The 25,553-nt window shown below is 36.7% G+C and overlaps 1 protein-coding gene across 1 annotated transcript; it reads left to right on the top strand.

The window, feature by feature from the left end:
• The first annotated feature begins 1,893 nt into the window (after positions 1-1,893).
• On the top strand, positions 1,894-22,080 carry bckdha (branched chain keto acid dehydrogenase E1 subunit alpha). The gene is made up of 8 exons (XM_039770788.1): positions 1,894-2,043; positions 10,097-10,276; positions 10,447-10,533; positions 15,877-15,985; positions 16,122-16,283; positions 17,645-17,851; positions 20,248-20,389; positions 20,515-22,080. Exons 1-8 carry the CDS (start codon positions 1,924-1,926, stop codon positions 20,855-20,857), a joined length of 1,350 nt encoding a protein of 449 aa, XP_039626722.1. The 5' UTR covers positions 1,894-1,923; the 3' UTR covers positions 20,858-22,080.
• Positions 22,081-25,553: the final 3,473 nt, after the last annotated feature.

The following is a 25,553-nucleotide window of genomic DNA, read 5'->3' on the forward strand; positions in this document are numbered from 1 at the left end:
AGTAATCAGGCCTGGGGGTGGCTACGGAAATTGAACTCAAAGGGGGCAATTACTTTTTCACACAGGGCCATGTAGGTTTGGATTTTTTTTCTCCCTAAATAATAAAAACCATCATTTGAAAACTGCATTTTGTGTTTACTTGTGTTATATTTGACTAATGGTTAAATGTATTTGATGATCAGAAACATTTTGTGTGACAAACATGCAAAAGAATAAGAAATCAGGAAGGGGGGAAAATAGTTTTTCACACCACTGTATGTAGCCTAGGTCAGTTTTTTTTTCTTTTGTAAGTGGAAAAAATAGGGGCTACCTCAGATTCTGTTAATTCAGCTCTTTTTGTATGCACCTTTTGCTCTGCAAACTGACCAAAGTTAAAAGAGAAACAACGAATAACCCTTATGTTTTTCAATAAATTTGTTTGTGTTGGTTTTAAAATTTGTCATTACGAGCTGCTTTGCCGCTAAAATGACTGGCCCAGCTAACCTTCTTGGTTTGACAATCTGGCCCAAGTGAATTTGTAATTGAATAGCCCTGCTCTAAGGGATTATCTGTATATCATGCTTGCCTCTTGAGCCACGCAGATCCAGTTAACGTACGCTACCGAGCACATTCAAAGTAAAATCCCAGCCACAGTTATTCCACATTAAATGGCGTTCTCTATCAGACGCTTTACGCGTCCGTAATCAACTTGCTCTGTCACTACAAATGCTGTGTGAACACCCGCCCCTCCGTCACCAGCCGCCGATCACTGGATGAACAGATGTGCGCGGCTCGTGGTGGATGACTTTCTGTTAAAAGTTACAAGGGTTAAATACTAACGGCAGGAATATTTATTCAAAAAACAAACATGAATACATTTTGATTAATTTCGGGGCCACTGCATCCCAGGTTAGCTCTTGCGTAAATCCGGTTTTGACGAAAACTAAAATATTTTGGTTAATTATCTAGTATTTCCAGCTACTTTAATAATATTGTTTACATTTAATTTTTCATTTCGGTTTTGTTAATTATTTTATTTCAGATTTTTTTGTTTTATTAATAGTTGCAGTTTTAATTTTAGTTTTCGTTAACTATAAAACCCTTGCTGAGAGCGTCAGGAGATGTATGGCTACGTATGAGGTACTGAAAGCGCACAATTAGAAACTGTACTTTAATAATACAGAATCTTTCCATTTTTAATAAATATTCTGGTCAAGAATTAATTATCAGTCTATCTTGTGAATAAAATCTATACATTAAACTAAGGTACAACAGAAGAAAATGTAAATTGGTTTTCTTGTTTATGGAAAAAATAAGCAAATGAACTGTTTTAACTTTAAATCATGATAAGGATTGTTTAACGGGAACTTTAAAAGAGAAATGTACCTGATCGAATAGGGACAGTATTTTTCCGTTACTTGAATACTCAAGTGCAATCAAATTCAGTAATAATAATAAAAATAATAATAATAATGTTATTTATATAGCGCCTTTCCCATGCGCAGTTATCAGCAGCAGCTTCCTAAATTCAATACTTCCTCACCAGCAAAATATTATTTTTTAATCCAGATCCAATACCATATTTTATTATTATTCCATATGCTAAAATAAATTATTTAAACCAACATGGAATATAACAAATTGGAATAGCATATAAAAGAAATGTAAATCCACATCACTTTGACAAACTTATTTGGAAGTAAAATCACACACTGTTGCCATTCAAAATATTCTTACATTTTAATACATAATAAAAATTTTAATAAAAAATATAAATACAAACAGATACGTACTGAGCAACACCTTAAAATGAACCTGGTTAACCTGCGAAGCACACATATATGATTGACAGGAAGGAAACCCATTCGGTGTGGCTCAAACTCTATTACGTCATACCTATGCGCTTCCTCTTCCCGTATACTTGAATTGTCAATCACAGCCAAAATGGCGGCTTTGAGAGGATTAAACATAATGTGCAGGATACCTTTAAATACAATTTGCTACCGAAGAAACCTTTTCCCACTTAGTGGTCGGCTCAGCCGAATACGGGCTTTTGGGAGTACCGTGAGTATTTTTTTTTAATTCTGCTTAAAACCTTATTCTTCTTAAGAGTTGCAAAGAGTTCAGGACTGTTGTGACATTCACTACGACTGGATAGCGTCAACCCAAATGGCATTGGCGTCATTAGACAGCTTGCTTCTGAGATTTTAATTTGACTGACTTTGGCTGCATATTTAGTTTTTCAACGTACCAGAGTGTTGTTAAGGTTTAATAGACCTTTCATCATTGTAGTCGCAATGTCTTGGGCGACATTAAGCTGATTGGTCTGTTGAGGGGGCGGTGTGTGGCCACGTGAAGTCTATTTGGGTTCTTATGGGTTTCCGTTCGGCAAACGTCCTTTTCGACTTTGTTGATCCGTTTGATTAAGCTGATAACTTTCATACTGACTAAAGGCAAGCTCAAGTTGAAGTAATTAAAAACAGACCTCATAAAGTAAAATGCACAATTATATTGGCACAAGATTTCAGATTCAGGTTGGCTACTTATATCCGCAGCTCTATGGTTAATATAGAAGGAAACATTTAAAATATGTATTTTGACTTGGAATATCAAACCTGTTAAGCATTTTCAAAAGTAAAATACACCACAGTGGTTGGACATGTAAATAAGAGTCCCTGTACGTTCTACACTTTATAGAAAGAAGTTCTTGACAACCATGTTACCATAGAAACCCATACTTTACGGAAGTCTTAAGCAAAAAATGTATTAACTTTATTTTTGGGCAAAATAGTGACATACCATTCTTGAACAAACAATATTGAACTGAGGATCATATGGGGTTGGGAATTTATTAGTCACATATGGCTGCAAAGTTCCATTTTCAGCAGCAGTGCCTTCAGTGTCCAAACTTCCTTAGCTTATCCTTACTTAGTCATGTTTACATGCTACTTAGTTATTAGAGCAAACTTCGTAAAAGTATTAGCACCACTGAAACCTTCTACAGGTGCCAGTCATAAAATTAGAATATCATGACAAAGTTGATTTATTTCAGTAATTCCATTCAAAAAGTGAAACTTGTATATTAGATTCATTCATTACACACAGACTGATGTATTTCAAATGTTTATTTCTTTTAATTTTGATGATTATAACTGACAACTAATGAAAGTCCCAAATTCAGAATCTTGGAAAATTAGAATATCAATTAAGACCAATGCAAAAAAAGGATTTTTAGAAATGTTGGCCAACTGAAAGGTATGAACATGAAAAGTATGAGCATGTACAGCACTCAATATTTAGTTGGGGCTCCTTTGGCCTGGATTACTGCAGCAATGCGGCGGGGCATGGAGTCGATCAGTCTGTGGCACTGCTCAGGTGTTATGAGAGCCCATGTTGCTCTGATAGTGGCCTTCAGCTCTTCTGAATTGTTGGGTCTGGCGTATTGCATCTTCCTCTTCACAATACCCCATAGATTTTCTATGGGGTTAAGGTCAGGCGAGTTTGCTGGCCAATCAAGAACAGGGATACCATGGTCCTTAAACCAGGTACTGGTAGTTTTGGCACTGTGTGCAGGTGCCAGGTCCTGTTGGAAAATGAAATCTGCATCTCCATAAAGTTCGTCAGCAGCAGGAAGCATGAAGTGCTCTAAAACTTCCTGGTAGATGGCTGCGTTGACCTTGGACCTCAGAAAACACAATGGACCAACACCAGCAGATGACATGGCACCCCAAACCATCACTGACTGTGGAAACTTTACCCTGGACCTCAAGCAATGTGGATTCTGTGCCTCTCCTCTCTTCCTCCAGACTCTGGGACCTTGATTTCCAAAGGAAATGCAAAATTTACTTTCATCAGAGAACATAACTTTGGACCACTCAGCAGCAGTCTTTAGCCCAGGCGAGACGCTTCTGACGCTGTCTCTTGTTCAAGAGTGGCTTGACACAAGGAATGCGACAGCTGAAACCCATGTCTTGCATACGTCTGTGCGTGGTGGTTCTTGAAACACTGACTCCAGCTGCAGTCCACTCTTTGTGAATCTCCCCCACAGTTTTGAATGGGTTTTGTTTCAAAATCCTCTCCAGGGTGCGTTATCCCTATTGCTTGTACACTTTTTTTCTACCACATCTTGTCCTTCCTTCTCCTCTCTATTAATGTGCTTGGACACAGAGCTCTGTGAACAGCCAGCCTCTTTAGCAATGACCTTTTGTGTCTTGCCCTCCTTGTGCAAGGTGTCAATGGTTGTCTTTTGGACAACTGTCAAGTCAGCAGTCTTCCCCATGATTGTGTAGCCTACAGAACTAGACTGAGAGACCATTTAAAGGCTTTTGCAGGTGTTTTGAGTTAATTAGCTGATTAGAGTTTGGCACCAGGTGTCTTCAATATTGAACCTTTTCACAATATTCTAATTTTCCGAGATACTGAATTTGGGACTTTCATTAGTTGTCAGTTATAATCATCAAAATTAAAAGAAATAAACATTTGAAATACATCAGTCTGTGTGTAATGAATGGGTCTAATATACAAGTTTCACTTTATGAATGGAATTACTGAAATAAATCAACTTTGTCATGATATTTTAATTTTATGACCGGCACCTGTATTCTGTTGACTTGTGCTTACAAGATACTTGCATTCCTGAAGTTAATTTCTGAGTACAATAATGGCCAAGTTGAATCAGCTTTCTTAGGAAACATGTCAGTTGAATGTTATTTTGGAGAATGTGCTGGTATCTGGACGGTTGCCTGTCCAAATCCCATTACTGCCAGAAGAGATCCTATTCTATTGGGCCCTTGAGCAAGGACCCTTAACTTGAACATTGCTGTAGGGGTGCTATACAATGGTTCATCCTGCGCTCTGACCTCCAAAGGTCCTACAAAAAGACAGTTTTCCCACAAGAATTAATACAGTGTACCAAATACAAAATAGAAATAAACAAAAACACCAGTGTTGTCTGCAACTGAGAACCAAACATATGCTACTTTAATTAAAATTAAAATGAAAGGCACAAATGAGACCAGTCACCCTGGGATTAAATTTGATTCTTTCAAAGTACAAATGGTAGGTTTTTCTTAACAATATTTGACACAGCTGAAGAAAGGTGTTCAATCTCACAGGTGCTAACAGGTACTTGCATGCTGCTTCGGCCAAAGTGGGGAAATAGACTGCATTGCTTTTATAGTAATGAACGCTGCTATTATTTCTGGAATTGGAGGGCTTAATGAGATAGTGAACTGCAAGAAATAACACATCTACAAGTTTAGAAACATTGATATGTGTAATAATTTTACTTCATTTTTTTTTAACCCACTGAATCCTGACTATTGTAGCAAGCACAGGGCACAAGGCAGGAACAAACCCTGGACAAGGTGTCTGTCCATTCCAAGATAAACAAATAAACAAACAAACACATGTACAACCTCAATCACACACTAGGACCAAATTGGTATTGCCAATCCACCTAACTTGCCTGTCTTTGGAAGCCCACGCAGACATGGGAAGAACATTAAAGCTCCATGCAGGGAGGACCCAGAAAGCGAATCCCGGTCTCTTTACTGTAAGACAGTATCTCTACCACTATGCCACCCTATGTATAATAATAAAAAATAACAGATTATTATTAGCTGACCAGATGTGTGGTGTATAAAAACAGAACAACTGGTTGTGATATTATGAGCATGATACATATTGATTTATGTGATATAGTGGGCATTCTAAGCTTTTATAATGTGCAATTTGTGTCCTATAGGGATGTTACGATACCAGAAGTTTAATATTCAATGCCAATATCAATGAAATTTCACAATACCCAATACTTTGTAATACCACTGCAAAAACAGAAATCAAAATCCCATTCAACCACTTATATATATATATATTCAACCACTTATATATATATATATATATAAGTACCACCATTATTAAAGTGAGCACTGTTGTGCCTTTTTCTGTAATATAAACGTAAATGTACTAATACATTTACTCATTAGGCTGACATCTTTATCCAAGATGACATTAGAATACTCTAGTTGAGAATAGGCCATTCAGCCCAACAAAGCTCGCCAGTCCTATCCACTTATTTCTTCCAAAAAAACATCAAGTTTTAAAAGTCCCCAAAGTATTACTGTCTACAACACTACTTGGTAGCTTATTCCAAGTGTCTATCATTCTTTGTGTAAAGAAAAACTTCCTAATGTTTGTGTGAAATCTATGACGTATAACAATTTAGATACAACTGGTTTCATTTCTTTTGTTTTTCCAATTGAAACTTGGACAGGTTTGAAGTCCATAGCCTAGACCACTGCCTGCCAAAACTATGCCACAGTAGTAACAACAGCTTTAAAATACTGATATACCCATCAATAAATTATGCAGCTATTGTTTAAGCAAACTAGTATTGGCATTCATACAAATCAAAATACAATGTAGGGCTTGAATTTTAATGCATCATGGGCAATATCTAATTTACCTTACCATGTCCGCATTACTAATTTATTCTCTGACTTGTCCTCTCCCGTACCTTACTTAAAATGGAAATTCAAACATTATTATGTCTGTATGGCTGAATTAGCAGATTCCAATACAATTCAGGATATTTTAATTTAAACAGATTCTTTAATTGTTTTCCAATAACATTCTTTTGAAATCTGGCTTGTCAGAGAATTCCTCATGTTAGGTTTGTAACATTTGTTGTTGTTCCCTTTTTTATTAATTGTTTTTTTACATGTGTCCAAACATTAATTTCTGGCGTAAAGTCAGTCTTGTCAGCTTTACACATATTCAGAACTATTTTAAACACCCTCTGTGGTGCTGTTTTCAAAGTATCTTTTATGATTGATCAGACTTTTTTATTGCTTAGTCCCTGCGCTAGTTCATATGTAGAATATTCACTGGACCTGCAAAAAGACTGCATTACACTCGCTAACATACCTTTCAAATGTATGACATATGTGCGTTCACTACATTTGTCACATTTTACACATGATTGGAATGGACAGTAGCTTAGCTTCAAAAACCAAACGAATAAAACAAATTTAGCATTTCCATATCCGTATTTAGCAATAAAGTAGGTTGTTTTGCCTGTCCTGTCCGCTTTGTAGCATTAAATACATTCTATTTTGGAATTAACAATTGGAGCAGTTTATTTTCTCACCAGAGTAGGCAAGCCAAATAGCCACTTCATTTAGAAACTTGCATCAACTTTTACTTGCTACAGCTGTTTGCACTGCCAGTGCGCACAGTCTTATATGCATAACATGCATGGTACACGTGATGTTTTTCTTTGGATGTATTCGACGTAATCAGAAAATGAATGCTTTCTAGAGTCTGTATAGGAAGCAGTAGTAGACAGCTATTCATCATGTCATCATTTTGTCTCCTCTTACGACATCATGACACTACAAGTTGAATGATTAAAACTCACATCTGATCAGTCAAATCATTATGTTAACAAAGCATGCATGAAGATATTTATCAACTAACTCTATAATGAGATTAAGTATTAATAATCAAAGCTAGTGTGCTTGTTTTAATAATAAGCACGATTCCCACGGTGCTGAAATTTCTCCTGTCTTGGGGACAAAGTATTTCTAGCTGTGACTTCTGTTTTTCTTTTCAACATGTGGAGATGTGATGCTGTATCATCATCATCGTAAGCCATATGTAGTTGTATATGTAGTTCTTTTTCATGTTTTTTCTCACATATTATTTTGCTTTCTTTAGTAATTTGTCTGCTTGCAATCTTGTGTGAGAGTCAAGTACTGACTGTTACTCAATATTGAAAAAATCCATAACTGTTATGTTTTTGGAACATTGGTATCGCCTGGTACCAAAAGTATTGTGTTTTTTTTTTGCCACATTTAAAAGATAATCTGTGTCATATAATGGGCATTCTGTATGTAGTGTCATGCACTTTTAAGAACTTCAACACAAACTGTTCCACACTGTTACATATATCTATCTTTGTACCATGGATCAAAGACAGTAGATAGACACAATAATGTTGGAGAAGGGTAAAAATGGTTAAATACTGTATATTGATTTCTTAGTCATATTCTGCAAAAGTCATGAAGATAGTATAGTGTAATGAATTCCATGTTTTAATACAATCTATGAACTCTCGCAGAAAATATTATTTTTATCGAAGCATTGCCAGATATTTGTTTCTTAGTTTTAATTATGTCTCTGTCCAGGACATGCAATAAGTTGACTTGCAACACTGCAAAATAATAAATTTGTGATTACATTAATATTTAATCTACAATGTATAACAAAAATTAAACTTTGCTTACTGCAAAGTAAAGATCAACAACAAAATTTATTTATATAGCACATTTTCATACAAAAAAATATAGCTCAAGGTGCTTTACATAATGAAGAATAGAAGAATAAAAGACACAGTAAGAAAATAAAATAAGTCAACATTAATTAACATAGAATAAGTAAGGTCCGATGGCCAGGGTGGACAGAAAAAACAAAAAAAACTCCATACGGCTGGAGAAAAAAATAAAATCTGTAGGGATTCCAGACCATGAGACCGCCCAGTCCCCTCTGGGCATTCTACCTAACATAAATGAAACAGTCCTCTTTGGATTTAGGGTTCTCATTGAAGGACTTGATGATGATGGTGATGTAGACTTCTGGCTTTTAGTCAATCAATGTTGGAGCATCATGATGCTTTGAGTAGGTGGTGGTGCAGGCCGCCACCACAAAGAAACCGGAAAAAGAAACAGAAGAGGGAGTAGGGGTCAGTATGGATTTTAGAGCCACTATGAATAGTTATTATGATGAATTGAACATACAGAGTATCAGGATTAAGTTAAAGTGAATTTATGAAAAGGCCATGTTAAGTAATGTGTTTTCAGCAGTGTTTTAAAGTTCTCTACTGTATTAGCCTGGCGAATTCCTATTGGCAGGCTGTTCCAGATTTTAAGTGCATAACAGCAGAAGGCCGCCTCACCACTTCTTTTCAGTTTAGCTTTTGGAATTGCAAGGAGAAACTCATTTGAGGATCTAGGGTTACATTTTGGAATATAGGGTGTCAGACATTCTGATATATTAGATGGAGCGAGATTATTTAAGACTTTATAAACCATAAGCAGAATTTTAAAGTAAATTCTGAAAGACACAGGTAACCAGTATAGTGACATCAAAACTGGAGAAATGTGTTCGGATTTTCTTTTCCTAGTTAGGATTCTAGCAGCTGCATTCTGCACTCGTTGCAAATCATTTATGTCTTTTTTGGGTAGTCCTGAGAGGAGTGCATTACAGTAATCTAAGCGACTGAAAACAAAAGCGTGAATTAATTTCTCAGCATCTTTCAATGATATAAGAGGTCTAAATTTTGCTATGTTTCTTAAGTGAAAAAATGCTGTCCTAGTGGTCTGATGAATATGCGATTTAAAATTCAGGTTACAGTCAACTGTTACCCCTAAGTTTTTTTCTTCCGTCTTAATTTTTAATCCTAATGCATCAAGTTTATTTCTGATAACCTCATTGAATCCATTATTGCCAATCACTAAAATTTCAGTTTTCTCTTTATTTAGCTTGAGAAAATTACTATTTATCCATTCAGAAATACTAGTAAGACATTGTGTTAGTGAATCGAGAGAGTCTGTGTCATCAGGGGCTATTGATAAGTGTGTCATCAGCATAGCTGTGGTAACTCACGTTGTGCCCTGAGATAATCTGACCTAACGGAAGCATATAGATTGAGAAGAGCAGGGGACCCAGGATAGAACCTTCTGGAACACCATTTAGAATATCATGTACCATCAGTATCACAGTGAGCCAGGATTGTACTATGGCATTGATATTTCAAAACTTAATCCTAAAATAAGATTTTTCAGACTAATGTAAGGCTGCGGAAAGAAGTAAAATACAAGAAAGCAACTTACAGCTCAGAATGTTTATACTATAGTCTGGTTACGGCATTATCTTGACTGCAGCTGCTCATTTAGCATAACAGGATTTTGGACTATGTTTGCCCAATTACTGAAACTTCATTATGGTTCCAGAAAAAGTGTTTGATAACAAAGTAGTTTTTCTTAACCCATAAGTGGTTTATTCTGAAATAACTTTTTCAGTGTTCTTTTCACTCAATAGTCTTTTCACCATGCAGGGTCCAGTTCTGCAGCAACAACCTTTTAACACCCCAGAGGAGAAGCCACAATTTCCTGGAGCTTCTGCAGATTTCGTGGAGCGTCTTGAATTCATTCAGCCTAATGTAATCTCTGGGATCCCCATCTATAGGGTGATGGATCGACAAGGTCAGATCCTAAACCCTGCTGAAGATCCTAAGGTAATTGAACAAGCATCTGTTGATGTCTGAGGGTGATGGTTTTATGATCTGCTTCTTTTAAATGAAGCAGTGGTGAGTATTCCTGAATTTTCCTCAAACTTCTAGTGACACTAGGGTACCATCTCAAAATTACAGTTAGTATGAACAGAATCTTTTCTTGTTATTTTCAGATCCCCAGGGAGGAGGTACTCAATTTTTACCAGAAGATGACATTACTAAACACAATGGACCGCATCCTGTATGAGTCACAAAGGCAGGCAAGTGAGATTGGCTCATTATCTTGACTGCCTTGATATCATAGGAAGGAAATTTTATCTTCAAGAGTCTAAAGGTCTTAATGTTCATTTGTGACATTTAGTCTGTATTTCTTAAAACACTTGTTTTAAGAAACTGACAAAAACATTCTCTGATGTAAAGATATGAGAAAAATGCTAATGCAAGAGTGAAAAAAGGTCTTCACACGTATATGAAGCTGTACTTCCATTAATCTCCTTATTGTGCATTTTGAAAATTGGGAAACAAAAAAAAATGGTAATGGAAACATACAAATTTTGAAAAAACTCTCAAAATTTGCTAAAAAGATTACACGTATGCTTGAGGTGGTTTTTCTGGTGATTCAACAAGGAAATAATTTGCAAAACTACAGTGGAACCGCTTTTTTGCATTTAGGTCACATGACATTATGTAAATTTGCAAACACATGTGCAAATATGATGTGACGAATACAGCAGTATCATGAGCACTACAGGGTGACCCAACACAAATATCCCTAATCATTAATTTGTCGTCAGCAAATGCCTACAGAACAATAGATGTCTAGCCGTTCCTGTTAACATAATCCTAATACCCATCTCTTAGTGCACGAATAGGGATATGTAAGCCTTCGATTGCACCATACACCAGAGGTATTTTGTGTGCCGCATAATTGCGCTGTAAAAAATGCCATACCTCTTCAACATCAGGTAAATTGATGTATTGCCTCATTAGTTTGAAGCATTTGGCCTGACACATCCCATATACACACCTGTGAACAGTGGTTTTGTTCACACCAAAAAAAGCATGGTGGTTATGAGCTTCTCGGTAGGGACTGGCTTCTTCATGTATGCTATGGCAGGGAACACAAGAGGGCCTATTACACTGCATAATTCCATAAATGTTGAACTGCTCATACTAAAATTTTGAACCCACAGCTCCTCAGTAAAATCACTGTGGACATTTTCAAAGAAATCCCTAATATTTTGCCTCTGCCAAGTATGGGGAGTTTGCCTTCCCTTTATTGTATTTGCTCACACTTGTTGCCTCCAGTTAAAAATGAACATGGCGATTGTAGGCACAGTTGAAATAACAGAATCAGCACCCATTGGTCTTCATTTTTAATTTCGGTTGATAAGCCAAACTTTATTTGCAAAAAAATCATACAGTGGTAACACAGACAATTTACATTTGTGCTTTGTCAACTGTTGAGAAGTATCGATTGCACATAACTGCAATGGAAACGTAGCTTGAGATGGTGATGCAGGTTGTTGCTATTTAGGTGAAGCTTAATTTAATAAGAGCTGAATTGGAGCTGTTAAAACTTGAAGCCAGAATAATTTTATGGGGACAAGCCCTACATAGAAATAAGATAGCCCAAATGGAAGATGTGTCCTAGCTAACTGTTTCTCTTTTCTTATAACTTGGATGTCATTTATAAAACGTTGCCAGGATTTGAGCATGAATATGCAAATGGCAAAAAACAGAAAAATGTGTTTGCAAAAAAAAGGCATTTCTATGCATATACCTATATAAGTCACATTGAGCTTTTAAATGTGCCTATGTGAATGTCTCGTGAGCTCTGCATGGTTTCTGCCCTGAAACAGCCACACATAGACTATGTTAATAGACCTTATACATATGTAATCACAATGCTACAGAACTTCATTAGCTGGTAGAGCAGCCTCACTTCTGACGCGTTGAGATCCCTCTGCCTGTATTGAAGTACATCTGGTTGCGCTCTGCAACTGACCACACAAGAACAAGCATGGCATTATATCTCCGCTCCAATGTGTTCAGGGAAAGACACAAGTTTGCCAGTGTCTGAGAGCATAGCTGCTATTACCTTGCACATGTAATGCCATGATTGCTATTAAAATAAATAGTACAGACCATATGAAAAACTGACTGTTTAGCCAGATACCTTACCAACAAGCCAGCCTTCACATACAGCACAGACTGCCGGTTTCACTTTGCCTCAAAATAAATGTAGTGAGAAGACAAGCAAAATGACATCTTTTTTTGGCCAACTAAAAAGATTACAATATGCAAGCTTTTGAGGCAACTCAGGCCTCAAAATAAATGAATCATGGATTGACCCAGGCCATAGAGCCTTGACTTTGTCTGTCTCATCTAGTCGTTGCTTACAGTTAACAAAATCAACTTAATTCTTGCTGTATGAGTGTACTAAAGTAAGGAGAACTGGACACTGCTACAAATTGCACTTTTATGTTGGCAAAATGTGTGCAATCACACTATATGAAAACTGTATGTAGCACCCTGCTGGTCAGTTAATATCTTCCAACACAGTGGGCACGATGGAGAGATGCTTGGCTGAGATATTTCTGACCTGTTGGCCAGATCCCTGAGGAGTGACAATAGGTAGCTGGTAGAAGCTGATGAAAAAACAAAAATGTTCAGTGCAAATACACAGCTGTCATTGATTTTCATAAAAGGGAACTAGAATATAGTTCTTGTGCATCATACTTATTACTTTTGAGGTGTAATATGTTTCTCATGTTAACATACATTCATATTACTGCTCAGTGATATGGATCAAAATCTTGACATCTTGTCACTAATTTTAATAATGTTATGGTTATCATTTATTTTATTGTACTAAACTTGCCTTCTATTGAGAGGTAAGATGTTATTTTCCTTCTTTCCATGTACTTGTTTTTGATAATTGTAAAGAGAATTAATTTGCTTTTGAAAAATATGAAGTAATTGGTTCCGTATTTTTGCTTGTTGGATTTGGTAATGTTCAGTTTTGGCAGTTGGAGATCTTTAGGACATTTTTAAAACTTAACTGGGATTTCTTTGTACCTGTATCATCATAATTGTATACATTCAAACAGACATGGCTCAAAGGTTGTACTGGCATTGCATAGATTATGACTTTTTAAAATTGGGGTTAGTTTAACTCAGTTTTATACCTTTGTTATGCTCACTAATGCAACATGTAGAAGAAAGAATGCAAATGTCATGCACTAATTATAATTTTTATATAAATACCTCCTGTTACTTAACCTCCTTAGCGTTGCATTTTATTCCAGAAAAACACATAAAAAGCATTGCAGTTTTTTCAGCATGAAAAAATACATTTTTATTAACTCTCAAAAGTATAATAATGATACAAATAATAATAGATGTCTACCAATAAGACACTCCGGATTGATCCGCGTGCTGGGTCAACCATGTCTCTTTAGCGGTAGTGTGGACGGTGGATGTGTGGCAGTGATTTGTTCAACAAACTGGCATGTAAAGTTTGCATGAAATACTATTTTGCCAGCTTTTTATTTGTATAACACAAATGCATTCCAAATACACTGTTTCAACAGGTGACGAAATATCTTTTTTTAATATTTCTTTTGTTGCCTCCACGTAATGGGACAGAAAGAAAGTCAATTCTTGATTCACATGATTTATGTCGCTATTGTAGTTGACCACAGCACAAGGCTTCTGTGAAGTCCTTTAGGCATGCCACAATGGTTAGGATGCACTGTTCATATGTGTCAGTCTTTCTTTGCAGCTCGATGTCAAATAGTTCTGACAAAGTTTAAAAATTAGCCATGACTACACGGTAACCTTGATCCAGCATAGCATCTATCAAAGTCTGCACCAATGACGTGGCAACTCCGTACTGATTGTATTTTGGATCAAACATTGTCCCTTTCTCTGTGTACAGAACCAAATTGTAAATGTATACCATTTTTGAGTCACAAAGCGCATAAAGCTTTATGGCAAATCTTGCTCTTTTTGAAGTGATGTACTGTATCCATGACGGTCTGCCCTTTATATGCCATGAGACTTTCATTGATGCTGACATTGCGGGTCCGGAATGTAAACACTCTGAAATTTTACTACAATCACCTGGTATATCTCCCAAGTTTTCTCATCAAATACTTCATTGTTGGTAAAGTGAAGATATTTCACAATTAGTGAAAACCTATACTCAGTCATAATTTCTTCAAAGAATGGCAGCACTGACAGCACTTCTACAGCCCGAGTCATTCTCGGTTCCAACACTTATGCAAGACACATCTGTACAGTTGCCGGAGTGACTTTTGGGACTAATGTTTTTAGCACGATTTTCACAGCCCAAGTAATGTGTCACTCTAATTCTAAGGAGGCTGCATGGTTATCAGGAGCTGTCTGACTTGGCATTCTTCTGTTCTGTCAATAAGTAGCCAGTTTTGCGAATGTTTATGAAGACATCATGTGAAGGTCCACATAGGTGGAACTGTAAAAATAAGCATGACATTGGACAAAATCAGGGTGTCAAAGATGATAGTCATACTATTAAAGTACTTCCCCCAAAAATAACTTGCTCCAATGTAGTTTGTATTGATGGCCGAGAAAAACTTTTAATCTCATGTTTTAATTTAGAACAGAGAGAGAGAAAATGTTATGATTTAATAATAACCAATAGTGACCGATTCAAACAGCAAACAATGTGAAAAACGTCCAAGGGAGAAATAAAAAATCTCACGTTTCCTAGGTCACATAATCCATATTTTAATTATCCAGTGTATGCACCTGGCATCAATTCTAAAACACTTGTAGCATAACATGTACTCTTAATTATTTTATTAATTATATTGTATACAAAAGTGAGTAAAGATTGAAAAGATTTTGATTGCAGAGAAAACTTTATTTGATTTTACTGTTGGAGTCTACAGAATTTAGTTGCATTGCACCATATGTACCTTAAAACAAGCACACATTTGTCTGACATGACTGCACATGTACTAATCATTTCATATCATTATGATGGCAAATGAGGACACTTGTATTGTCATTTATTGATGTGAGAATGTCTTAGAAATTAATAAATCGTACTGTTCTGACAATAATTGTATATAAATGCTATAATTATATGCACCTCCATCAACTAAGAATTGGATTAAATATAAATATTAGAAAAAATGTAATATTCGTAACATAATGCATATTTAATGTTTTGCCAAATTTATGCGTTTTCTTCCTTATATTTGATCAAGTTAATGTTATAGGAACAGTAGTATAATAATAAAAGCACAATAATTAAGATAAAGCACCATAGGAGTCCATTTTTTAATTTTTTAGCAAAATGGACCCTGCCAAATCTTAGGTTTTCATTTCACCTAGATATTATATAATGGGTTGGTGATATGTGTCAAGAATGTATATACACGCATTTTTTAAATCTGATTCATAGTAAAATGTGAAGCAATCCAAGCTAGGCAAATATTTTGAAGTCAATCTCTTCAAAATAAAGCAAAATGTATTGTTTACACTGTTAGTGCAATAATGTGAAAGAGTATTTTTCTCTTGTTATACAGTATTTGTCTTCCGGTCACTAACAGGGCAGAATATCCTTTTACATGACAAATTATGGAGAAGAAGGTACTCATATGGGTAGTGCTGCAGCTCTTGAACCCACCGATCTTGTATTTGGGCAGTATAGAGAAGCAGGTAAGTAGCTATTGTCTTTTTTAGCTGGCCTACTTTGACTGTTGTATGGCTTACTGAAGGTTGGGACAAAGTATGCTGAAGTGTTGCAATGAAGCCCTGGTGTTGTTTCTTCTGTATTGCTGTTTTCTTCTAACAGGAGTGCTGATGTATCGTGGCTTTCCTTTGGACCTCTTCATGGCACAGTGTTATGCCAATGCAGATGATCTTGGCAAGGGTCGCCAAATGCCAGTGCATTATGGATGCAAAGATCTCAACTTTGTCACCATCTCTTCACCACTGGCTACACAGCTACCGCAAGGTGAGTCTATTTTTCATGTTTTGCTTTTACATATCCTGCAGTATTTTGTAACAAGGACTTTGTTAGTTAGTGCGACTCAAACCACCTACAACTGAACACCAGCAAAATCAAGGAGCTGGTGGTGGATTTTTTGTGTGCATTTGATTCAGCATCTTTCTTTAATATTGTTCTTAATTCATGCATTTTAACATTTCTCAAACAGGGGTTGGACAATGACTGATTGAATGAATGTGTGAAAAGAAATAAAATGGTCATTATTTACTTTGTTTTGATAATATACAGTTTTATCTGTTCATTACTGTAGCTTTAAAAGGAAGTTACTCATACTCCAGGTCTGTCTTTGTCTCCTATATAATGTAATAAATTGATTGGCAACTCAATTGGTGTTCCATCCAGGGTTGGTTCCTGCCTTAAACCTAATGCTGCTGGAATAAGGTCCTGGCTGCCTGTGACCCTGAGTTGGATTAAATGAATTGATGCATGAAGATCTGCATTTACAGTATTCTGATCCCTTCACTTTTTGCATGATTTATTTTGTTGTAAATTTCATATTAAATATAAAATTAAATAATATTAAGTTGGTAAATTTTTGGGTCCTCCCTGTGTGGAGTTTGCATGTTCTCCCCGTGTCTGCGTGGGTTTCCTCTGGGTACTCCGGTTTCCTCCCACAGTCCAAAGACATGCAGGTTAGGTGCATTGGCATTTCTAAATTGTCCCTAGTGTGCACTTGGTGGGTGTGTGTTTGTGCCCTGCGGTGGGTTGGCACCCTGCCCTGGATTTGTTCTTGCCCTGCGCCCTTTGCTGGTTGGGATTGGCTCCAGCAGACCCCCGTGACCCTGTGTTAGGATATAACGGGTTTGAAAATGACTGACTGACTAACTGGTAAATTTTCCATTTTTGCCCATTAGTCAGTCACATAATGACAAAGTGGAAACGTGTTTTCAGAAAGGTTTGCAAATTTATTTTTATTATATTATTTGTTTAAGTATTCTATCATTTTTAACTTCCCAGTTTCCTCAGTTTGCTAACAAGTAAGCAAAATATTTTGTGACAGTGAACACATCTTTAAATGTTTTCATGTTTATCTCTTATGACAACATTTTCATTTACATGAATTAATTAAAAAAAATGAAAATGTAGTTAAAGGTTTTAATAAAATTTAGATGAGAAAATTGTGTAAAATTCCAGAAAGATCATTCATACTTCTCCCTAACCTGCTTTTCCAGGGCAGATGGTGTGTATCCCAGATGAAAGTTTAAAGAAATGTTTGAAAAACTAATAAAGTTTTAAGACTTAATACTTCTATTTGACTGTCAATTTTCAGTCTTATATATTGTGACATTTCATTCTTTTGTTTACAGCTGCTGGGGCTGCTTATGCCTTGAAGCGTGAAAACAACAATCGTGCTGTAATTTGCTACTTTGGTGAAGGTGCAGCCAGTGAAGGAGATGCCCATGCAGGATTTAATTTTGCTGCCACTCTGGAATGTCCTATCATCTTTTTTTGTAGAAACAATGGCTATGCTATCTCTACACCAACGAATGAGCAGTATCGTGGGGATGGTATAGGTAAGTAATCCTAAAGAATAGTGTTGTCAGGCGGTAATGTTTATATAAGACACCCAGACCTTTATGTATATTGGATGATTGTTATCATGACCTTTTTTATTTTTCAAAGTTATTACTTTGTTGGGGGAAAAAAATCTAATAAAAAAAAATATATATATATATTTAAAAACTATATATAGTTTAGGGTGGACGGCTGGGCCCCTTACCCAGCAAGAACGCCAGTGATGGAAGGACACGGGGAAAGGACATGTTCATAGCAATACCTACCCCGGAACACACGAGGGCAACCCCCCTGGTTTGCATTGGGCAAACGGGTTGGGAGCTTGGAAGCTCAACCCTGCCTTGGTGCATGGCCACCACCGGTTGGGGGCTGGGTAGGGGGGGCGGGGGTTGTGGGGTTAGCACCTGGACAGTTCTGGGGCCCTGGGAAGTGCTGCCAGAAGAGGATCACAGAGCACCTGGAGCACTTCTGGGTGCACTATATAGGAGCCGCCTCACTCCTTTTGAGGAGCCAGAATCAGGAAGTAGTGGACAAAACTTGCATAGAGAGGAGTGGAGGCAGCAGAGGAGAAAGAAAGAAGGAGAAGGGACTGAGCAGTATTGTGTACTGTGCTCAGAAGTGGGGAGCTGGGGAATTGAGCTGCCCCACGAGGAAATAAAGCGTGTGCTTTTTGGACCTGTGTCTCTGTGCCTGTCTCTGCCTATGTTCGGGGAGTGGTACAACCCCTGTTATTTCTACAAGTTACAGATTTAATAAAGTGATGCATTATAAAAATAGTTTTACACCAAAATGAGACTAAAACATTTAAATGGTAATCATTTCATTTTTCAACATTCACCAAAAATATTAGTACAATGTAGATAAAAATTATTATAGTAAAGCTGTCTTTAGTTGATGTGTTATTTTAATTTTTTTTTAATCTAGATCAATAAATTTACCATTGCATAGTGCATTGCCACAATCAGTTACACTTACACAATGCTTACACTCATTTACAAGTATAATATGTTAACAGTCAATTGCTAAACTACACAACATTTTCATAACAGAAATTATTCTCAATAAAAATACAGCTAACGGTATTCCTGAAGAAAGTAGCACCTTGGTTGTACACATTCTGTTTCAGCAGGCAAGGTCACAGTTCTGATGGCTGAGGCTACCCTCCACGTCCTGTGACTTTCTGCAAACTCATAATCCTATGATGAAAACATGGAACTGTATAAAATGCCACAGTAACTGTTGAATCTCAGAACTCTGAATATCTTCTATATCTACAAAAGTGTGGCAAATATAGCAGTGTCTGCAAGTGCCAGAGTTGCATAACAGGAAGAGAAGAGCATGGAGACCATAATGGTACAGTCATTAATACTACTGCTCCAATTGGATCCTAGCCCAGTTCCTGTCTTTGCAGAGTTTGCAAATTGTATCATGTCTGAATATGATTTACCTTCAGATATTCAGCTTTCCTCCCACATCCCAGAAATGAATGTTATATCAAATGGCAAATTTAAGTTGACCCAATATAAATAAGTTTGTGTATATGAAAGCATGAGACCTGTGATGGACTCGACCCCCTATCTTCTGTTAAATGCCTCTGGGCGGACTGTGGCCCATTCATGATGCAACTGGAATAAACCGGTTTGATGACAGATGGACTTTTTTAATGGCCTGTGAAGCCTCTTTGTCTTTGAAAGGGTGAACAACCAGCCTATATGACACTGGAGCTTTTAACTTTTAAACATACCGTCATTTTAATCTTAAGCCAATTACTATTTAGATTTGTAAATACTGTACAACCAATGAATGATTAATTCAATTTATTTTTCCCTTTCTAAGAATGTTTCCTTAGCATAACTAGATCTATTAATTTTTTTCGCTGCCCGAGAGAATTGATAATTGCATGGTCATAGGTTTGAGTCCAGTGCAAGCATGACACCAGCATTTTTAATATACAATATGCCAACCAGTTTACAAAAAGACGAAGAAGCAGTAATAAATACTTATTTACCATGAACGATGCATTATTTTTTTTACTTTTATAAAAATGTTTTCAGGATTTTAAAAGTGACTAATGATTGTGAAAATGCTCAGTTGTTTCCTTAGAATATAATTTTGTTTTGTTGCCACAGTTGGACCTAAGGTGGAAATCTCGCTACTACCTGGGACACCTCCTGTCTAGGCTTAGCTCATTCTAATGAAACCCATGTCCTTCACAAAATAAGTGTCAGTGCCTCCCTGCATTTATCTTCCAAATACTTATATGCTTCTCTGATAACAACCATATGTATAGCATGCCTTGAAATGATTAGAAGGGGTAAATGATCTCTGAAATTGAAGTTTTGCCTTTGGTAGCCTTATGAGCAGTTCGTCTGTTTATTCATATGTTTTATTTTAGCGGCTCGTGGACCAGGTTATGGCATCATGTCAATCCGTGTTGATGGAAATGATGTATTTGCTGTTTATAATGCTACACGAGAGGCCCGACGTCGTGCAGTAGCAGAGAACCAACCATTCCTCATTGAGGCCATGACCTATAGGTAACACTTTTTTTTTTTTTACTTTAAATCTATATCATTGAGGTACATATCACTTATTATTTAATATCTTCTTCAGTTTTATTAGTTGTCAGTTACTTGTCTAACAGCACTATTAATTTCTATAGGATTGGCCATCATAGCACCAGTGATGACAGTTCAGCTTATCGTTCTGTAGATGAGGTTAACTACTGGGACAAACAGGATCATCCAATCTCTCGTCTGCGCCATTACATGGTATCACGAGGCTGGTGGGATGAAGATCAGGAGAAGGCGTGGAGAAAGCAGTCCCGCCAACATGTGATGGAGGCTTTTGAGAAGGCTGAACGGCGTCTTAAACCCAGCCCAGACAACCTTTTCAGTGACGTATACGATGAGAGTCCACCGCTACTAAAGAAGCAGGAGCAAGAAATGTTCCAGCACATTCGACAGTATAAGGAACACTACCCTCTGGACCTGTATGAAAAGTAGCTTTGTTGCCTATCTGGTTTCCCAGATGTCCCTACTACTCATGCACTCTTAGAGCTGTGCATATGTGTGGATGACTGTGTGCTCTCTAGCCTCCTTAATTATTCAAACAAAACAGCTAGTAGATGTTTGGCCACAAGTCTCATTTTTCTGTGGAACGTTTCAACTTTTTGCAGTTCATGAGACAGCAGAATAAGTTAACAGGATGGCAGACTGGTATGTGGTTCTCACATAGTGCCTAACTGTGGACTTGAAAGTCTGACCACAATTCTGTCTTTAAAGTACTTAACCACTGTACATGATAAGAGCCCAAGAAAATAATAGGTTTTCTCAGCCATTATCAGACTGTGTGGAAATGTGCAGAATCCTGTTCATAATAATGTTCATTTAGAATTTGAAAATGAATACAGTATCAAAGTAAATAACAGTTAATAATAGTATGCAAGTAAAACAATGATCTGCTGTCTTCACAAATAGACAGCTTAACAACACTATGGAAATTAGTTCCTTTATTCAGAGTTATAACCCCATGATAATCTGTTACCTAAAATTTAATAAGCTACACATGCAATAGATGTACATCTTTGCAAGCTGCAAAACTATATAAACATGGTACTTTCTATGCAAGTTTCATTCTGATGTCAATTGTCTATTCAAAACTGATGTAAATTTTCTGTACACATTTAGGTTAATAAACTGATTTGGAGCACTGTACATCTTATGGTAATGCAAGCTGATGAGTTTGAATCCAATCTTGGGTTTTAGACCCTTGTGTTATAATAAAACAGGTCAACAAACATATGAATGTTAGCTAAATGACATCTGCTCTATAGCCCCATATAAATATCACTCTCGTGACTGAAGGTGCTGTCTCATGATCAATCCGATGATAACCAAGTGTGTCAGATATTGATGGACTTAAATAATTCAAAGGTTATATTTATGTATAGGTGCATAAGTTATTACGTTTTGTACTTCTGTCTGGTGGAGGGCATTTGGGAGGCAGGGTGCGAGGTGTTCTTAGTGCTTCCATGTTTGTCTCACTTTGATATCAGGAGAGATGGACCTATCTAAATGAAGCATCTTGCATTCACTCTGGGATGTGTAATTCCAGTGTGAATTTGGTACTGAACATTCACTTTTAGTGACTGAGAGTTTCGTTGTGTCATGTGAATGGAAAAAAAATTGTAATAAATTATACTGAACCTGAGCTAAATTTCAAAACCGAGGGTAGTCAAGTGGCTGTGTTGTACTTTTTTTTTTTTTTTTTTAGTTAAACCGCACACGCATTTTCTGCTATAACATTGCACAGAAGTTTGCCACTCAGGAGGAATGTTGTGTCGTCTCAAATTCAGTACTTTGTGTAAGCATGTTGTGTGAAGAGTTGGCTCAAAGTTCTCTTTGCTGGTTCCAGAAGTACACAACTTTGCTCACATAAAGAGTGATTGTGATAATTTTAAATGTAACTTGACAAATAAATGATTTTAGTCCAAAAAATGTAAACATCCCTAAGACTGGTTTTGTTTAAGCCTAATATTATGAATATTCTTTCTTTCTTTCTTTTTTCAATTTCAAGATTGTTTATGTAAAGCAACTTCCTGAATTGCAGCAAACAAAACTGCCGACTCTGTAGTGCATTACTTTAACCTCTATAGATATTTTGATGGGCATGTCACAGTATGGTTTCAGAATAATGGAACATAAATGTTTTAAAATGCTTCACTCTTAAATATGGCTGCTAGTCCACTGTTTTCATTTTTCAGCACCATCATAAAATGTTTCAGAACTGTTCTCCCAGACTCTGTCCCGGGGAACAACATGGCTGCTTTTTTATGCCAATTCCTGTATGTATTGCATGTCTTTATTCAATTAGATTTGGTCTGTATGTTCTCAGTCTGAGGGAAAGAAAATTAAAATTGAGTCTTGTCAAATCTTATTGCTGTGACCAGAATAGAAAATGAATAGATTAATATTATAGCTTGTGCATTTTTTTATTTTCATGAATCATTAGCATCCTGTGCTTAGTTTCTGCCTTGTGCTTGACGCTGCCAGAACAGGCTCAGATTTCCTAAAATTGAGAAAACAGGTCTGGAAAATGGTTGGATTAAGTGATGTTTTAAATAGTAGGTGCTGTGAGTTGCTTAGAAATAGTTTCCATTAAAACAGAATTTAATGGAAGTCTAAATTGGCAACTTTCACATATCCAAACTCCACATCAACAGTTGGCATTAAATCATCATCAGGCATTTTTAGAAGTAATGAGAAAGTGAGATGTAAACAAGTAATGTCAGGAAAATTCAACACGTCCATGTGAATAAAACACAAATGGTTGATATTTTTCTTAAAGTAAAATCAGACAGGTGAATCCTGATGACAATTTATTCTATTTATTTATTTATTAATTTCTACTAATGCTTTGTGCTGTTTTTGTTAGGTTTTTGCTTTTTTTGACACTCTACACAATGTTACTTTTTCTATTGAAACAAAGGGTTAAAATCATTAAAGGTGCACAAGCAGTAAATAATTGTGCCACAAAGATGTTTTAGACGGAATTGTGGACTTTTGCATCTTACAGGTTGAATAGCTGAATGTCATATTTTTGAAGATTGCTTTACAGTCTCCATCCTCACTTGCAAACCTGTCCTGTACCCTTCAGTGTGTGTTGCATCCCATTTATGAGGGCCTCTTGCCCCTTTTCCCATTGTTCACAGGATATTTGATGTGCATAACCTTCTTGAAGATATGGTAAGTGTTTTTAAAAAACATTTAACAAGTAATGTTTTTTCCTTGCAGTTATGGAAGCACTAGCTGCACTGTATAGCTAAGCCATAGGTTCACAATATTGCTAAGAAGTGATGAAAGGTTTTGAATCTGATCCAGAAAGGAGTATTATAAGTTACCAATTTTGTAACTAGCTTAATATTCTCTCCTTTGTACTAAAGAGTATGAATTATGTGTTTCTAGCATTTGAGGTATGTAATGTACTGTACGTTGCTTGTTTCAGAACTGATTCAACATGGTTGCTGAAAATTGCAAAATAAGATATTCCATTATTGTGTTTCTAATGATAGATAACAATATGCAATCCCAGTTAATCCGTACCAGGAGCATCATAAACCAGTTGAGAGATGGGGTGCAGAATTCTGGTGTGGTAGGACGTCGTTGTGCCATTTTTGCCCATCAGTAATTGCAAAGTGAAAACGTTTTTTCAGAAAGGTTTACAGCTTTATTAAAAACTAAAGTCTCATTTATATACAGTAAGTATTCAGACCTTTAAATTCAGTAGAAGCCCCTCTGTGAGCAAAATCAGTTTCAATAAAGCTTCTTGGGTAACCTCATAACATCAGATGGGCATTCTGAAGAAATCAGAATTAGAATTGGGATTGCCAAAGAAGCATTCGGAAAGAAAAAAAAGCTGCATGCTTAATGCGTTGACACAATTTTAAAGAAGAGAATTCTAAAGAATTATTTCAGAGTGTGGCGACATAATCATGTGAGTGGTGGACAATGTAAAATTAAGACAAAGAGACTGATTGGAGATTTCAGATTGTGCATCTGGCAAAGCACAATGTGGGTTGGATTAAAAAGGAAAACAAATGAAGAGAAGTAACAGAAGAGGGGCATGTGCTGAATAGAAATGGCCTGTTGGAGGAAACAAACCTAGGAAGGCATCTGGTGAGAAGACCAAGAGGAAGGAAAAGGATGACAATGTTGGTTGATGTTCAGAAAAGAAGGCAGATGAAGAGAGTAGCTGAAGACAACGAAGTGGAGGAGAGAACTGAACTTCACAACTGTCTGCAGACAGAGTGCTTCCTGATAATGAGCCGGCTAATAACTTGGTCGTACTTTTTTTAAAAAAAAAAAAGAAACACTAAGAAACCGTTGTAATCTATACATTAGTGGAACTTTCTATTTTATTTTTATTATTATTTTTTTTTTACTTCTGAACTGGGCACTCTCTCCTGATATTGATGTAAGTCTTAATTATTATGCAATCCTTCGGACGTGCAGTTAATTTAGTATCCTTGGTAACCAACACCTTGTTTTGCTCTTTTCTTTTATTAACTTAATGTCATTTATACAAAGAAGCCTGCCCGAGCTTTTCCAACAGCTCATCCACACATACGTGCTGTCTGTCTGACGTACCAAAACCCCAGTTCCTATCCTTCCTTTTTCTTTCCCACATAACCAATCACCACATGATAACCGTCTTTGTGAAATTAAAACTAGATATAAACTTAGACCACGGAGTATTCAGAACTTTAAAAAATCTTGGTTATACATTTTTAAATATGCCATCCATTCAGGGTTGCACCCATCCCAGCATCGTGTGCCAGGCAGGAACAAATCCTGAACGCGACGCCAGGTCATTGCATGGTAAATACGAGCACACACATACCCAGGGTCAATATAGCATAGCATAACAAAACTCCACTGCCTACTTGACTTTGAACGGAAACTGAAGCACGCCGAGTAAACCCACCGGGAAAACATGCAAACTCAAGGCAGGGTACGCCCGGGACCCCCTTGCTGCCAGGCAGCATGGCCAACCTCTATACGCCTTCAAGCCCCCACATGATTAGTACATGCCTTAATGCATTTCATCATGAAAATGATATCACGTATTTATCTTAGCACTCTAAATGTTCAGAGCGATGGAATATCATGAAATGAATGTATTCTGTGTGGTAATCGCAGT

The sequence above is a fragment of the Polypterus senegalus genome, chromosome 12 (assembly GCF_016835505.1).
Source record: "Polypterus senegalus isolate Bchr_013 chromosome 12, ASM1683550v1, whole genome shotgun sequence".
NCBI lineage: Eukaryota > Metazoa > Chordata > Cladistia > Polypteriformes > Polypteridae > Polypterus > Polypterus senegalus.

Coding starts and splice junctions, on each gene's coding strand:
- bckdha (XM_039770788.1), top strand. CDS start 1,924: ATGGCGGCTTTGAGAGGATTAAACATAATGTGCAGGATACCTTTAAAT. Junction 10,534..15,876: donor TGTATGAGTCACAAAGGCAG/GCAAGTGAGATT, acceptor GGTCACTAACAG/GGCAGAATATCCTTTTACAT. Junction 16,284..17,644: donor GGCTACACAGCTACCGCAAG/GTGAGTCTATTT, acceptor TTTTGTTTACAG/CTGCTGGGGCTGCTTATGCC.